This window comes from Molothrus ater, chromosome 1 (genome assembly GCF_012460135.2).
Source record: "Molothrus ater isolate BHLD 08-10-18 breed brown headed cowbird chromosome 1, BPBGC_Mater_1.1, whole genome shotgun sequence".
Taxonomy (NCBI): Eukaryota; Metazoa; Chordata; class Aves; order Passeriformes; family Icteridae; genus Molothrus; species Molothrus ater.
In genome coordinates, this window is record NC_050478.2 from 68290347 (window position 1) to 68305144 (window position 14798).

At 41.6% G+C, this 14798-nt stretch overlaps 1 protein-coding gene across 1 annotated transcript; it reads left to right on the forward strand.

Annotated features, from left to right (window-relative positions):
- The first annotated feature begins 1284 nt into the window (after window positions 1-1284).
- RPP40 (ribonuclease P/MRP subunit p40) lies at window positions 1285-13413 on the forward strand. Its single transcript, XM_036396028.2, has 8 exons — window positions 1285-1404; window positions 3346-3490; window positions 4378-4446; window positions 6531-6626; window positions 7766-7891; window positions 11111-11309; window positions 12221-12355; window positions 13120-13413. Exons 1-8 carry the CDS (start codon window positions 1285-1287, stop codon window positions 13316-13318), a joined length of 1089 nt encoding a protein of 362 aa, XP_036251921.1. The 3' UTR covers window positions 13319-13413.
- The last annotated feature ends 1385 nt before the right edge of the window (window positions 13414-14798 follow it).

Below are 14798 nucleotides of genomic sequence, written 5' to 3' on the forward strand. Positions count from 1 at the left end.
GTGATAACAACTGATATTAATCATATCACTCCTTCCCCATTAACGCCTGCCTGCTCAGAAGGCTACTGTGATTACACAGCCTTTTTTTTTTCTTTTGATTCGTAATAATCCAATCAATCTGATTTATACGGGCAGTGCAGCATCCAGCCCTCCTCCAGGGCTAAGTTAAGGAGCCGGTGCGGCTCCCGAGGCGCGGCTTCACCTCGGTGCGGGGCACAAAGCTCCGGGCTCGGAGCAGCAGCAGCAGCAGCAGTGTCCTGGTGTCCCTGCAGCACACGGGCACTCGGAAAGCTCATGCCCTGAAACAAGGAGGGGCTGAGTCAGCCCAACGAGCCAGAAGCGCTGCACACAGCGACTGTGCTGGCCACAGAAGCGGCAGCTACCCAGAAAGTTGCTTGGTGCGATTTCAAATTAAATTGGAAGCCACGAAGCCAGGGGACCGGCACTGCAGGAAGGCGGAAAAGCCGGAATTTGGTGCATGCTTTGCGTGAGATACACACGGTACAGAAGGAGCGGTGAGACAGCGCAGCCGAGGCAGGGTCGTGCTCCATGGCTCCTATGCGGTGCCTGCTTATCCAAGCAGAGCGTCCCGAGAGGGGGCCCGGCAGGGCAGCCCCCCGTGCCTGGCCCAGCCTGCGGGGCTACTCGGAAGGCAGTGAACGGCTGGGTTGGAAGGGACAGCAAAGCTCATTCAGCTCCATTCCCTCTACACACCTCCAGCTACTGAGGTTGCTCAAAGCTCTGTCCAACCTGGCTTTGAACACTCCCAAGGATGGGGCATCCACAGCTTCTCTGGGTAACCTGTTCCAGTGCCTCAGCACCCTCACAGTAAAGAATTTAATCTTAATATCTAATCTAACCCTACGCTCTTTCAGTTTGAAGCCATTGCCCCTTGTCCTGTCACTCCAGGCTCTTGGAAAACGTCCCTCTCCAGCTCCCTCCGGGCACTGAACCACCGCCGTGCTTAAACCACCGCGCACCCAGCAGATGCACACCCAGCCCCTGCGGGGGCGGTGTCCGATCTGTGCCGGGGCTGCTCATAGCCCGCAGGGACCGACAGCTCCGAGCGGCCACCGGCGCTGGGCAGGGCACCGGAGACAGCGGCGACAGCGGCCCCGCAACCACCACGGCGGAAGCGGCTGCGCCGCCGGAGCCGGCGGACGTGACCTCACGGCACGGCCCCTTTCCGGCCCTCCTCGCCGCGTGTGGCAGCTCCCGGCCGGCGGCGGAGGAGGAGGAAGAGGAGGAGGAGGAGGAGGAGGAGGAAGGCGGGCGGGATCCGGGATGCTGCCGGCGCAGCTCGGGCGCGCGCCGCGGCACCTGCTGGTGTGCGAGCGCGGCCACGCGCGCCACCCGCGCTCGCGGCACGCGGCGCACGTGCTGGACCACGCCTACAGCTGCCGCGTGAGTGGCGCGAGCGCGGGCCCCGGGCCTCGGCGGGACCCCCTCAGGGAAGGGAAGGGAAGGGAAGGGAAGGGAAGGGAAGGGAAGGGAAGGGAAGGGTCGGAGCTGCCCACGCCCCCCTCCCGGGGGTTCTGCCCATCGGCCGCTCCAGGGCAGCATTGCTGGTGCCCCGCTCGCGCCAGGCTCGGTGTTCTGTGGGGGCTCCTCCGTCCTTGCCTGCGCGCCTCATTTTTGAGGAGGGGAAAAAAAAAGAAGGCAAATTCGCCCCGCTTTGTATTCGTGGTCTCGCTCAGCATGGGAGAAACAAACTCTTTCCTTCCTGCAGGAGCGAAGGAGCGGGCGGGCAGGAGGAGCAGAGGGGGGAGCCAGTGGGAGAGGTGATTGTGCCGATTTTAGGAGCTCTCTAAACACGGGCGCAGGGTCCAGTCTAGAAAGGAGGGATCGTTCATTCCGCGCAAGGCAGAGATTTCCACAAGCCAAGCACACCACCTATCAAAACTTTTCACTGTTTACACATTTTAGCAAACCAAGGAATTAGTGTTCATTAGCTACAAGTTACATAGTTCTCTTATTAATTAGTATTCTATCTTCTGTTGGTTAGTGAGTTTCCCATGCTAATTAATCCGCATGCTCAGTCTTTCTCTGCTTGGGAGTCAGGGGGTTTCTGGGGTCGGTGGCCGTGTTCTCCACCTGCCGGAATTGCCTTTTATCCTCTCAGAGCTGGTTCAGCAGAGTTGCTGGGTTTATTAAGTTTCTTAGTTCTTTTGGGAGTTCTGCCAAATGTCTTTGTGGCCTGTAAAGGCTGTGTTCTTTCTGCCCGCTGTCAGTGGTACATCATTCTCCCCGAGCTTTGTTAACCTCGCCCTAGGTCTGAGATCACTGAAACATGTCCAGCCCTAAATGTTAACAAAGAGACCTGGACTTGTCACTTAAAGCTTGTTAGCTGTGCTCTTGTTTCATGGATTAAATCTCCTTTCTTGTTGATTAGGCTTGAAAGTGTACAAAGGCCAAACATCAAAGAACATCCTTCCTTAAGAAAATTTGTAGGTATTCCACATTTTGCAGCAATCGGGCAGGACCCTGTTTCATAACCCCTTTCTCATACCCTGTAACTCTCTGGGCTAATTGTTAGCTGTTTCTGACTTCTGAGACATTTTTAGCAGCTAATCAGAGAACTTTCTACCGGTGTGGAAGGCAGCTCATTTGTCAGTCCTTACTTCTCTTGAACACGTGTGCTAAGGGAGATACACACCTGTTCTCCAAGAGCTTTGGGAAAGAAGTTTTTTGGGGAGTGGAGGGGGGAGCAAGGAGACAGAACCTTTGTGCTGCCTGGGAAGCTTCATGCTTGCCCATGTATTACTTGCCAGATATTACCTTGTTTTCCCTGGTCTGCCAGACTTCAGGGATCTCTTGGTCTATGGAAAATGTACCGGGAAGGTTTTAAGCAAAAGGTGAATTGAAGGTTCTACTTTGGTCTTCTCCACTAAGATCACAGAAATGCTTAGCCTACATTTTTAGTTAAAGCTGCTTCGAGTGCTCCAGCAGGAGCTGAAGGAGGTGTCCCAGTGTGACATCAAGCTAAAATGTGTAATGATGTGAAACGAGATCTTCTGTTAACTCATGCTGTGTAAGATCACGTCTTTACATAATACATCAAATGCTATTGTATAGTAAAAAAAAGGGGAAAAAAACCCCCACAAAACAAAAAACCAAACCCCAAACCACCAAATAATGTATTTAGTGTACCTAGAGACTATGAAGATTGATACATTTTGAAGACAGTAGCCTGATATTACTTTTTTTTCCATCTCATTTTGACATAATATACTGATACGTCTTTGAAAAGTAGAGGTTTTCTATTTCTTGTTCTTTTGTTTGGTTGGGGTTTTTTTCAGAACAGGTTTTAGGATAGGATTTACATTACAAATATGTTCTTAATAGGTGTCTTTTTTGATCCCGGAATGTGGGGTGCTTCCTGAAGTGCTGAAAAGCACAATTGCAGATATTGGAGAGTACTACCTGGTGAGGAATTTACCCATTCATGAATTGGTCGCTCATGAATTCATTGATGCTTTCGTGAAGAAAGGTAAGGAGGAAATCAGAACATAACGAACACAGCCATAATGTAGTTGTTTTATAGCACAGCTAAATTTTTAGCAGTCTTATTAGTATTTATTCTGAAAAGTATTTTAAAGGAAGGAAGGGAAAAGTACTAAGCAAATTCTTCACGAATTTGTTCATATGCTTTTTTCTGCTTTGTCATGTGTGACAACATTTGTTTACACTCACTGGGTCCAAAACTCCTGTGATTTTTCCTTGTAAATTTCTCTCTATTCCACCTCAATTCTGAAAGCAGCTATCAAGAGGGCTTCCATGTATCCTCATACCTGTTTCTTCTACACCTCACTTTTATGCAGATTCTTGTAGAAATCTTTCTTCTCCCTTTTTTGTTCCTTCATACTTCAACACAGAGCTGTGCTGAGCTGTGTTCCACAGCAGGCAAGAGAAAAATATAAATATGCTTCCTTATTTTTTATATTTCACTGAGAGAGCTGTGACAGCTCATCCTTACTCAGTAACAGCAAAGAGGATGCAAAGAAAGACACAGCCTCTGCCCAGCCACCTTGTCTTTGTGTGAACTGGTAATAAAAATATGTCTGGGAAACAATTGGGTTTTCCATTTGATGACTGGGGAGAGTCACAAGTGGAAAGAAAGAAAATGTTTTCATATAGGGGCATATTATTAATATTATCCCTATTATAAGCCCTTTAAAATATTGCCAGAACAGGGTTTATAAAATTAATAACAATCCCATTTTGCTTGAGAAGGTGGAAGAAAGTTAGTCGATGAAAACACAAGAGTGATTCAGATGGTGTTTGTCATGTTTAGTTGTCTTGCAGTGAATTGTTTCTCTTGCCATGTCTGTCTTTACAGACTGTGTAATCTCATGTTTTTCTGCTTTACTGTTACAGGTTCATGCTACGCACTTACCTATAAGACAAAAATTGATCAAGATAATACTGCAGCTCTGCTACCAAATGGTATGGGAGATTTGTTTTGCTTTCAGTAACTCACGTCAGTTGTGGTCTGGCTTGTTTCGGGTTGTTTATGGTTTTTTTGGGGGGTTTTTTGGGGTTTTTTTTGGAATGATAAGTATTTTTTTTAATTCGGAATGATATTTGGAATGTCAACTGGAAAATAATGCTTACTGTACTTGCCAACTTCATTAGAAATACGTGTGAATTGGAAAAAATACTAATTTTAGCTCTTTTTTTTCATTCATGCTGTTAAATTATTTATTTCATCTGAAGGAAGTTAAAAAACAATAAAAATGAGCTCCTTATGTATAGTCAGATTGTCAGTGCTTCAACCATAATTGCAATTGCTACATAATTGCTTTGCAATCTTTACAAAGATTGCAATCTTTGTAAAAACACTGCATTCCAACTTTGTGTTTCCTACTGATCTTAAAGACAGAATTTGTACCAAAATGAAAGTTATCAGCACTGCTTAGGAGCACTTATAAAATTTAAAGTGTTTATTCTCATGAGACCCCACCTTGGGTACTTCATTCAACTCTGGGTCCCCGGCACAGGAAGGACACAGACCTGCTGGAACAAGTCCAGAGGAGGTCACAAAGATGCTCACAGAGCTGGATCACCTCTCCTATGAAAACAGGCTGAGGGAGCTGGGGTTGTTTAGCATGGAGAAGAGAAGGCTCTGGGGAGAATCAGAGCACCTGCCTGTACCTAAGGGGAAGAGAACCACAGAGGAAGTTTTTCACTGGTCATGTAGTAGTAGGATGTGGGGGAATGGATTCAAACTGGAGGAGGGAAGGTTTTGACTGGATATTAGGAAAAGAGTCCTTGCTCTGAGGGTAGTGAGGCCCTGGAACAGGTTGCTCATAGAAGTTGTGGATGCCCCATCCCTGGAAGTGTTCAAGACCAGGCTGTATGGGGCTTTGGGCAACCTGGTCCTGAGCAACCTGGAAGGTGTGTCTGCCCATGGTAGAGGGGATGGATTTGGATGATCTTTACTGTCCCTTCCAACCCAAACCATTTGATGTTTCTGTGAGGATTCTGTGATTCTCTGAGAACTATGTAACATGTTAAAAGTCTGTTTCAATTGCATCACAGTTTTATGAGAAGACATCATAAAATGTCCCACATCTCAGGTGAGAAAATGAAGCTATTTTGAGCTTCAATTACATTGTTTTATTTCTGTTTAACAGTACATAAGATATAATAGAAATACAAACTGATCTATCTGCCTTCCAGCCTAAGAAGCTGTAATATGACAGGTGCCCATGAGGTCATGGGTAAATTCAGATTGTTCAGAAGAATTCTTTTATATGCCTGTTAGCACAGTCCTGGCAAAATGGATACTTGATAGCGATGTAGTTTGTGTGATACAAATGTTACAAGCTGTGCACAATTATTGCAGAGGCAGTGTTGCAGTCCCTGGTGATGTCACTGTCTGAACTCTTCCTCTGCGGCCTTACTTGTTTGTGTTCTGTGCTGTTACTTGTGCAGTAGAACCCAAGGACTGTGTTGGAGAGAGAGCTGCTGTGTGAAGCTCTGTACCAAGCAGCAGCAGCAGCCAGATCTAGTTTATGAGCACAGAAGCAGAGTTGTTCCAGCACGTATCAGCTCATCGCTAGCAGGCGTAGTTTACTCAGTGTGAGTAGTCCCACTGGACATGGAGGAACTGCTTTTGTTTATTTAGTTGAGCAGTGCATGTTGAGCATGAATGTTTACTAAATCAGGCCCTTGTGCAGTGTAGTGCTCAGCTAATGACACAGCAAGTGCTAGAGGATGAGTGGAGGAAAGATGGAGACAATGAACTGAGTAGTACAGTAAAAAAGCTATGACTATCTCAGGAATAATATTATGCTTTTCTTACTCTAGTTCACAAGACCTCTTTGATAAAAAAGAATAATTGAGTTATAACCTTTTTTTTTTAAGGATTAATCTGGTCAATCCATTTAACTGGAACTAAGGAGTCTGCATAACATTAGTAATACCATTGATCCAAAGCTAACGTTGTAAAAGGTATACAGTTCTCAAAAGACTTCAAAGGGAACCAAGTAGAAGACTATTTATATTAAAATTTGGTTTGTTTATAGGTAAACTAATTCTGTCAGTGGATAAGGATACTTATGAGGAACTTGGACTGCAAGGTCGCCCTTCTCGGTATTCAGGCAAAAAAGTAATGCGATATAGTAAGTATTGATTTAAACAGGGCTGATTTGAGAAGCACCTTGTTGGCTGTTGAAACCTCCCTTTCACTACAATTAGTTGTTGTCTAGGTTATATTTTTCCAGATGCAAATACAAGGACTACCTGAAGAGAGAAAGTACTTTTTTCCAAGTAGTAAAGCAGCTTTAAGGACACAAATACATCACCTTTTCAGTACTCTATAAAATTTTTAATTTCAAGGGTTCTCATTGTGCTGTTTCTACTGGAGTGATGTAGTACTTAAGAATTTTTGCATACACTGCATGGTGTCTATACCTTCTGATTTGAGTTAGAAAATTTTAAATTGATTAAGGAGGTGTTTAAAATGTGTACACTGTACAAAATCAGTGAAAAGCCTCACCCAAGGCTGCATGCTTGAAAGGCAGAATTGTTCTATGTTTCACACATCTAAAATGGTAATCTCTATGTACCAAGTACTTGAAAAACATAATTTTTTAACAGCTGCAGAGGAGACATCTTGAGTGTGAATTTTATTAATTTGTCTTTTTAGGAAATAAAAAAACCCAAACATGAACACTGTGCCATCTCAAATGAATTGGAACTTGCAGCAGTTGATTGGTATAGTTACATAAAAACTTTAGGAGGGGAAACTTGTTATCTCTAGTAAGTATTTTGGCAAAATGGGACATAATTTTACCATTCTGATCATCAAAATATATAATGAAATTTCCATTTGAAAAATAAATATAACTTATGCATGGGACAATTCACCTAGGAAAAAACCAACCTATTGAAAAAGTGTCATTCTGTATACATGACTTTTGTTGTTAGAAATTATAGGGGTTTTTTTACTGCTAATAGCTTGCCTGATTAGCAAGATATGTTTAAGGCACTGTTCAGGGACTTCTGTCAATGCCATTTCAAGAGGAATCTGTCCCTCTAGTCATGAGGAAGCAGTTCCTGATTATATCAAAATAAGGACTACAGGAGGTGAATATTTATTTGCATAATGGGGAGTCATATTTGCATAATCAAATACTTTGTAAAGGTTCTGCAAATGTAAAGAGGAAGTTTAATGTTCTTTGGTTTCTTTGTGCTCTTCTAATTTAATAATAAATTTTATTTTAATTGGGTACCAATAGCTATTGTGTATTTTCTGCAGTTATCACTGTTGACTTGACTGATGCTGGCTTTCACCCTGAGAGCAAGAAACATAACAGAGTGCTTTGGGCCTTGAAAGAAAAGAAACCTTTAGAATTTGACTTCCTACTGGCTTGGTATAGTACAGGTAAATAAGAACCAAAAGCAAAACTAAAATGCAGCTGACGTGAAGTCCAAATATTTTTAGTTTACTGTTTTTTTTTTTCTAGTGATTGTACAAATGCATTTTCAGTGGAGGAAAAAGTTAGATTAAAATGTGTATGGGTGGGATTTTTTGTTTGTTTTGTTTATTTGTTTGGGGTGGGGAGGGTGTTACTTCCTGTGCACAGAACATCTCAGTTCAGGAGCACAACAGTGATTCATAGGAGATATATTAGTTGCTTCATTTCCTTTCTCTGTGTTGCCCAGGCTTTCTGGCAAAACCGCCTGTTTGATAAAAACTGCCTGCCTCTTGTTTATAAATTTGTGACATACGTAACCATCATCAATATTTTTTTTTTGTTTGTATTTTTTTTTATTAATACACATAAGTTATGTATCTAGTTACATACTTAGGATGAGGAGCTCTGATTTCCTCAGTAGTTACAGGACATGTACAGATTCCCTGTTTACATCATGTGCCATGTGCCCAAATACACAGAGTGCTGTTCGATCACTTTATTCTCAAGCTTGTTTGAGATTGGAGCCAAGTAAAAGGCTGCTATAAGAAATTGTACTGTTTCAAATAATCTTCTACTCTTTGTTTATCTACTGTTTTCCAATTACACTATTTTTTCTTCTGGACTCAAGTATTTTTCCTCCTCTGAGGGAAATTTTTTCAAGTCCCCAGTTGTTTATATTACCTCAGAACAGGCTGTATGTAGGGATATGTAGCATTTGCATAGAACTGATGAAAACTGCAAGTGGCATTGTTTTTCTTCATCACAGATGTGTAGCTTTTTGGTATTGTTTCGCTGTGAGTCTCCACACTGTGGAGAAAGGATATTAGAAAGGTCCCTGAGAATGCTTTCCCATCTCCTCTTTTTATTGTTCATTTTTCCTGGCTCTTTAAGGCCAAGTCTGAGAAGGAGTTAACTCATCTGAGAAATGCAAGCTGTTTACAAGCTCCTTTAGGAGTGTCCCATGTTTCACTTTATTCCTTCTTGCTTCCCCTCCCCCTTTCTAAGTACTAATCATATGACAAGGATGCTTCCTTGTTTGTCGTACAGAAATTGTTTAAAGGCTTGCAATTCCCATCCTTGTAATCTTCAGGAAAGAGTCACAGTGAAGGCTGTTGCTACCATAAATGGTGACATAAATCCAACTGAGGTGGCAGATCTTCACGCTCAGCTTGCTTGGATTTATTGACCCCAGACAGAGAGCAAAATGCCTCTAGGGCCACTATTTTTCATATGTTTGCTGCTGCCCGTGCTAACAACATTCAGGAAGAATAGCAATTTTTTTCCCCCTCACTTTCTTACATCCCCCAAACAGGTCAGGTCAATCATTTCCTGCATATGGAGTTAAATCTGAATGCCTTTCTGTGCCAGAATCTTGTACTCATAACACACAAAAGACTATTAGTTCCTTAGTACTGACAAAAGAAAACTTTTATAGGTTTTTATTAATAGATATGAGACATTGTGTAGATTCTGCTGGAAGGGAAAAAGTGGGCTGTGTTTTGTCAAGAGAATCTATGTCCTCTGTGAACCTTCTGCTTTCAGCCTTCCTGCTGATGTCTGGTGTTTCTTGCTATGGCCAGTACTGCAGGATTTTTGGTTTCCATACCCAGTTTTCCCACATTGTGGGTTTGGCACCAAGAACAGGAAAAGGGAATATGGAGCACCTCATGTCTTTAATGACAGAGGCAATACAATCTTTTTTCTATTGCTGTAATTTCTATCACAATTTTACATGTTTATTGGATGAAATTCAATGGCCTCTGGAAAGCTTTGATGATGTGCCTGGTTGCTGTTAACATAGAAAGCTGTGCTGTAGCTAGGAATTGTTCTGTTAGGGTCTGACTGTAGTCTTTGAGATTTCCTGCATTTAGGGCTGTAGCTGAGGCTCCTGTATGCAACAGACATGTAAAATGTATGCTGTTCTATATTTTACTAGGAATTCTAGGGCAAAATTATACATTATTTCAACCTTTTAGGCTAGCAAGTGCTAATAGAATGTAAGGAAGATCATCTCTTCTGGCACTCCTCAGACTTACATATATCTTTATAAAAATGCTAAATTAAGAAGAATTCAGTGACTGTCTTTGTCACTGTGTCCTTTGGAACTACCTTTTTTGAAGAATGACTAAAAAAAATTGAGCTTAATCCTCCTTTTCCTACTCCCCCAAATGATTGTCCTTGCTGACGTAAATATGGCTGATACACTTTAGGCAGTCCATATTTTCTGATAGGATATTTTAGATATAGTGTTCCACAGTGAACTCTACACTATTCTTGAATTTCTGCTGTTTACACATGCCTTTTCTGTGGTATCTAGCTGTTCCTCTGCACTTAAGACTTTTCATGAGTAAGGCATTATTTCTTGGTCTCCTAGACACCCGTTGTTACTTCTTGAAAATAGCACATATTATCTGGAATTTGAAATTTAGGAGAATTTATTCCATGTCAATTACCTCCCTGCTTCAAAACCAAGTTGGTGATATCTCTGAATTTAAAATATGCCAGCTTAGGTTAGTTTTTTAGTCTAGGTACCTGGTGTTTTGGATCTCTTAGTAGTGCTTTCCCACAAGTCCATCAAGGTACATTTAATTCTTACAGCCATACTGCAGTGAAGAGGTATCAGGGAGAGGGGAGCAGGGGTGAATTTATTCTTCTAGTAGAGCGACGTTGGTGATGTATTTTGATTTCTTTACCCTCTCCTCTTTCTTCTCTCTTCAGTCCTTATGCTCCAGATTATTCTGGAATTTCTCTTGACATCATTGATAAATCTGTTCTTAAACCTCTAATCACATGTTCACTTTTCCATTATTCAGGAAAAATGCTGTTCTGAGATGACATTCCTGCTCCATTTTATCTGTTCCTTTTCAAGAACACTCTGAGTTCATATTTTTAACAAGCCCATTTTATTACTCACGCAGTTAATTTGCTTGAATTTTGTATTGGCAAATCTACACTTCGTAGTGAGATAGCAAATTTACTGAGCTGTATTAAGTTCCTGAATCTTGCACTAACTTGTATTTCCAAGAAGATAAGGAAGCTGAAGATTCTAAGGTTCTGCCATGGATTAAAAGCATACAAGCAGTTTCACACTGCATTTTTTTGTTTATATACAAATGTTTCACGTATTCACTGCTTCTTTTGTTTAGTAGTTTTGTAACAGCTGTTTGTGGTACTGTGTTGTTAAGGTGCAGAGGGATCAACATTGATGTCATACTTTTCAAAAAACCAAATACAGGCCCTGAAGCCAAAAATAACATTCAGCACCTTAAGGGACTTGCAGTGTCCAGTGTTACAAAGTAATGATCTACAAGGAAAACCAGAGGAGTCCTGCAGTACAGAGGAGCTCTTTGAATGGCTGGGTGCTGTCTTGAATCAAGTTAGCTTGTAAGTACTTGAATTTGTTTGGTCTTTAAAAATGTTTTAAGTAAGGAAAACCACAATTTATTTTAAGAAATAGTTGAATAAAAATTAAGACAGACACTGTTTTATAAGTGAGAGTCTTTTATGCAGTTAAATGTTTATGTAAGTCTTGAATGATTTTATCTGTGTTTTTAGGGGTACCCATATGTACTGGATTGGGCTGAGATAGAGTTAATTTTCTTCGCAGTAGCTGGTGTGGTGCTGTGCTTTGGATCTGTGACTAAGAGTGTTGGTAACAGGGAATGTTTTAGCTCTTGATGGGTAGGGCTTGCACAGTCTGAAGGCCTCTTTCTGTCTCTCCTATGGCCCTGCCAGCAAGGAGGCTGGGGGTGGGCAGGAGGCTGGGAGAGAAGCCAGCCAGGACAGCAGACCCCAGCTGAACAGAGGGATATCTCACATCATGGGATATGGCGACATGCTCAGCAGCAAATCTGGGGCAAGGATGGGTGGGAAATGTTCGGAGTTCCAGTGTTTGTCTTCCCGAGTCAGTTATAATCCCTGCCTTCCTGGAGATGACTTCACATCTGCCTGCCATTGGGAGGTACTAAATGAATTCCTTTGCATGCTTTGCTTTGTGTGGAACTTTTCCTCTGCTTATTAAATTGTCTTTATCTCAACCCATGCATTTTCTCCCTTTACCCTTTCAGTTCCAGGTGGGAGTGGGTGAGGGAGCAGCTGTGTGGTGTTTGGGTGCTTATAGGGTTAACCCAGAGCACCATGAGATCTTTTGTATTGGTTGCTTCGTCATTAGTTACTTGGCATTAATTTAGATATACATAGATCCTACTTGTTTGGTACAAGTTCTGATTACTAAGACATTCTATAGAATATTTAAAGCATATTTATTTCAGTTACCTCATTGTTTTTTCTTCCAGAGACAACAAATCCTCCAGCTTCTTATCAACCTATTGCTGCCCTGAGCCAAACACAGTGGTGGAAAAAGCTTTTTTGTGCACAATCACAGGCTTTATAATTCCTGAGAAGATTATTCAGTTATTGGAGCAGCTGTGGTAAGGACTGACAGGAGCACATTACTATAGCACTTGTACTCAAACACTTATTGTTTGAAAACACTTTTAAATACTTTTCAGTTGGAAATAAATAGCAAAATATATAACTGTAGACTTTTGTTTTAATTAGGAAATTAACTGGAAGCTTGACATCAGTATAAAATGTAAAAGACGATTTTGAATGCCTTGAAGTTGAAGAGGCCATGTAGTCATGCCTTTGGTTTTTGTCTGCATTTCTAAGATTCAGATAAATCTGAATCTTAGAATTGGCTGTATGGTACTCCTACATTTTTAAAATGCAGAGTGGATAGTATCTGGCTTTGATTATTCATAATCTATTTCCTCTCTGGTGGTAAAAGTATTTGTGTCAAGCATAGCCTTAGACTACTTTACTTCTCCAATGTCCTTTTTCTTCCCTGATAGCAATTGTTCTCATTAAATTTTCAATTTTCTGAAAGACAGTGCATGCTGTAGGAAAGTCAAAACTGCTACTTTACAACTTAGAACTTTTTCTAATTGCTACAACTTGCAGATTTGCCATGTATAAAACTATGATAGGAATAATAGATGGTCAATCTATCTTACTTTGTTCCCTAATGTATTCTGAATATTTTCTTTCAAGTTTATTTATTATGGACTAAACTTTTTAACTGTTAATAATTTTTTACTGAAGTGTGTCTTTGATTATTTTACTTTATACTGTAGACTTCAATGTGCTGCCTATTCCATTATAATCACTGATTATCTTGTCTTCTTGCCTGCAGTTGCTATTTTGGTGAACCAAAACTGGCACATTGGCTGACCTTAACTGTGCATGGCTTTGCAGACAGCCCTGTTTCCTGGAGAGAAAGTGAGCATGGTTTCCACAAAGGAGGAGAGAACTTGTACAACTTTGTCATTTTTAGAAATCTGGACTACTGGCTTCACATGGCTGTAGGAGCTCATGATGATTGTCCTCCATAAAGCTACGTCCACAGAAGAAGTTCTCTAATAACCCCTTGTTACTGACAGAAAACTAATAAAATATTTTTTGTACAGGTAGTTATGTAACAGATTAAGTACTAAGAGTCTGATCATGTTTTTGTTATTTGTCACCAATGGAAGGAATGGATTTTTGTTTCTTCACTGTTACACAATGCCTTCTCAAAAACTTCACAAAACTTCACAGCTTTTCCTAAAAGTTAAGTTTTATTTCTTTACATTAAAGATCTGCAAAACCTTCATATCCCTGTTAAAGGTATTTCAGCCTACATGCTAGCAAAAAACCCAAAGGGGAGGTGGATGTGTTCTCCTTGATTTGGTAGGGGGTAGGAGAATAAAGGTGAGGAGAAGGTGTGTGGCACTGGGAGGAGCACCCATTAAACCTGGAAAAAGTGAAAGCTTACTGACCTGCCCCCCTGATTTTGCAGATCACAGTTGATTGCCCGAAGAAGTATGTTTCTGACAGTGAGGCAAAAGTCTGCTGCTTCCCTTCTTAACTGACCTACACACAGGCACACAAAATCTCTACTTTCAAAGGGAGGGTGTGGTTCTTGCTTACAGGCCAACCCATGCAGCTGAGATGTTATTGCTGACACGTTTCTGGGAAGGAAGCTGTGGACGTGCCCTCACACAATGCGCTTGATGTGAAACAGGTTTCATTAACAGTAAGCAGTCATGCTGAGAGCATAGGCAGCTATAAAGAATCCACACTACTCCTGTTGAAATCCATGGAAAGGTGGATGGTGGTTTGGGGAAGGTGGGATTTGGGGTTTATTTTGAGGAGTGGGTACGTATCATTAAAATACCAATGCAGTGCTAAAATTGAAGCTGTTCACTTAATAGAGTGAGAGATTGGCACTGGAAACTGGGGAAAAGCTGTAGTGGAAATGTCAGGGTGAGTGGTACAGAAAAGCAGAAGGACTGTGGGAAGCAGCTAAGCTCTACTTTTATCTGTTTATTGTTTCTCTTCAGTGAGGAGGATCCTGCTGGATGATTTACCAGGTGGTATTTGTCTAGCACACCCCTCTGCTACCCATAACCCTCTTTTGCTTAAGCTCTGCTACATGTCCTACAAACACATCTCCAAAGAATCAGCAGTTTTCTAAATCATGACGTTATTTCTCAAAATTGTGCTGCCATGAGATGTTTCTAGTAGGCTGCCAGGAGCAGAAATTACATGTACAGACACAGACTCACACAATCACAAACTGAACAGACAATGGTACAAGAGTCTGGGAAAATTCTTGCCTTGGCACATGACTAGGGAATACTTAACACGGTTGTATTTCATGACTGTGCATCAGTGTGAAGGGCCTAACTGTTGACTGAAGTCTGCTTTTGAAAGTGTCTGTTGAGGCATAAAAGAAACTGGTAAAGAAGTATCTTCCTTTTTCCTCTTGACCAGAAGGTCAAGTTTTTACTTGAGACTTCCTGGAAGCTACACCTGTAGCAAAAATTCTAA

Bases quoted from the DNA above. Each gene is read 5' to 3' on its own strand.
- RPP40 (XM_036396028.2), top strand. From the start codon at position 1,285: ATGCTGCCGGCGCAGCTCGGGCGCGCGCCGCGGCACCTGCTGGTGTGC. The intron at 7,892-11,110 runs GTAAATAAGAAC...TGTGTTGTTAAG, and splicing joins ACTGGCTTGGTATAGTACAG to GTGCAGAGGGATCAACATTG. The intron at 11,310-12,220 runs GTAAGTACTTGA...TTTTTCTTCCAG, and splicing joins GTCTTGAATCAAGTTAGCTT to AGACAACAAATCCTCCAGCT.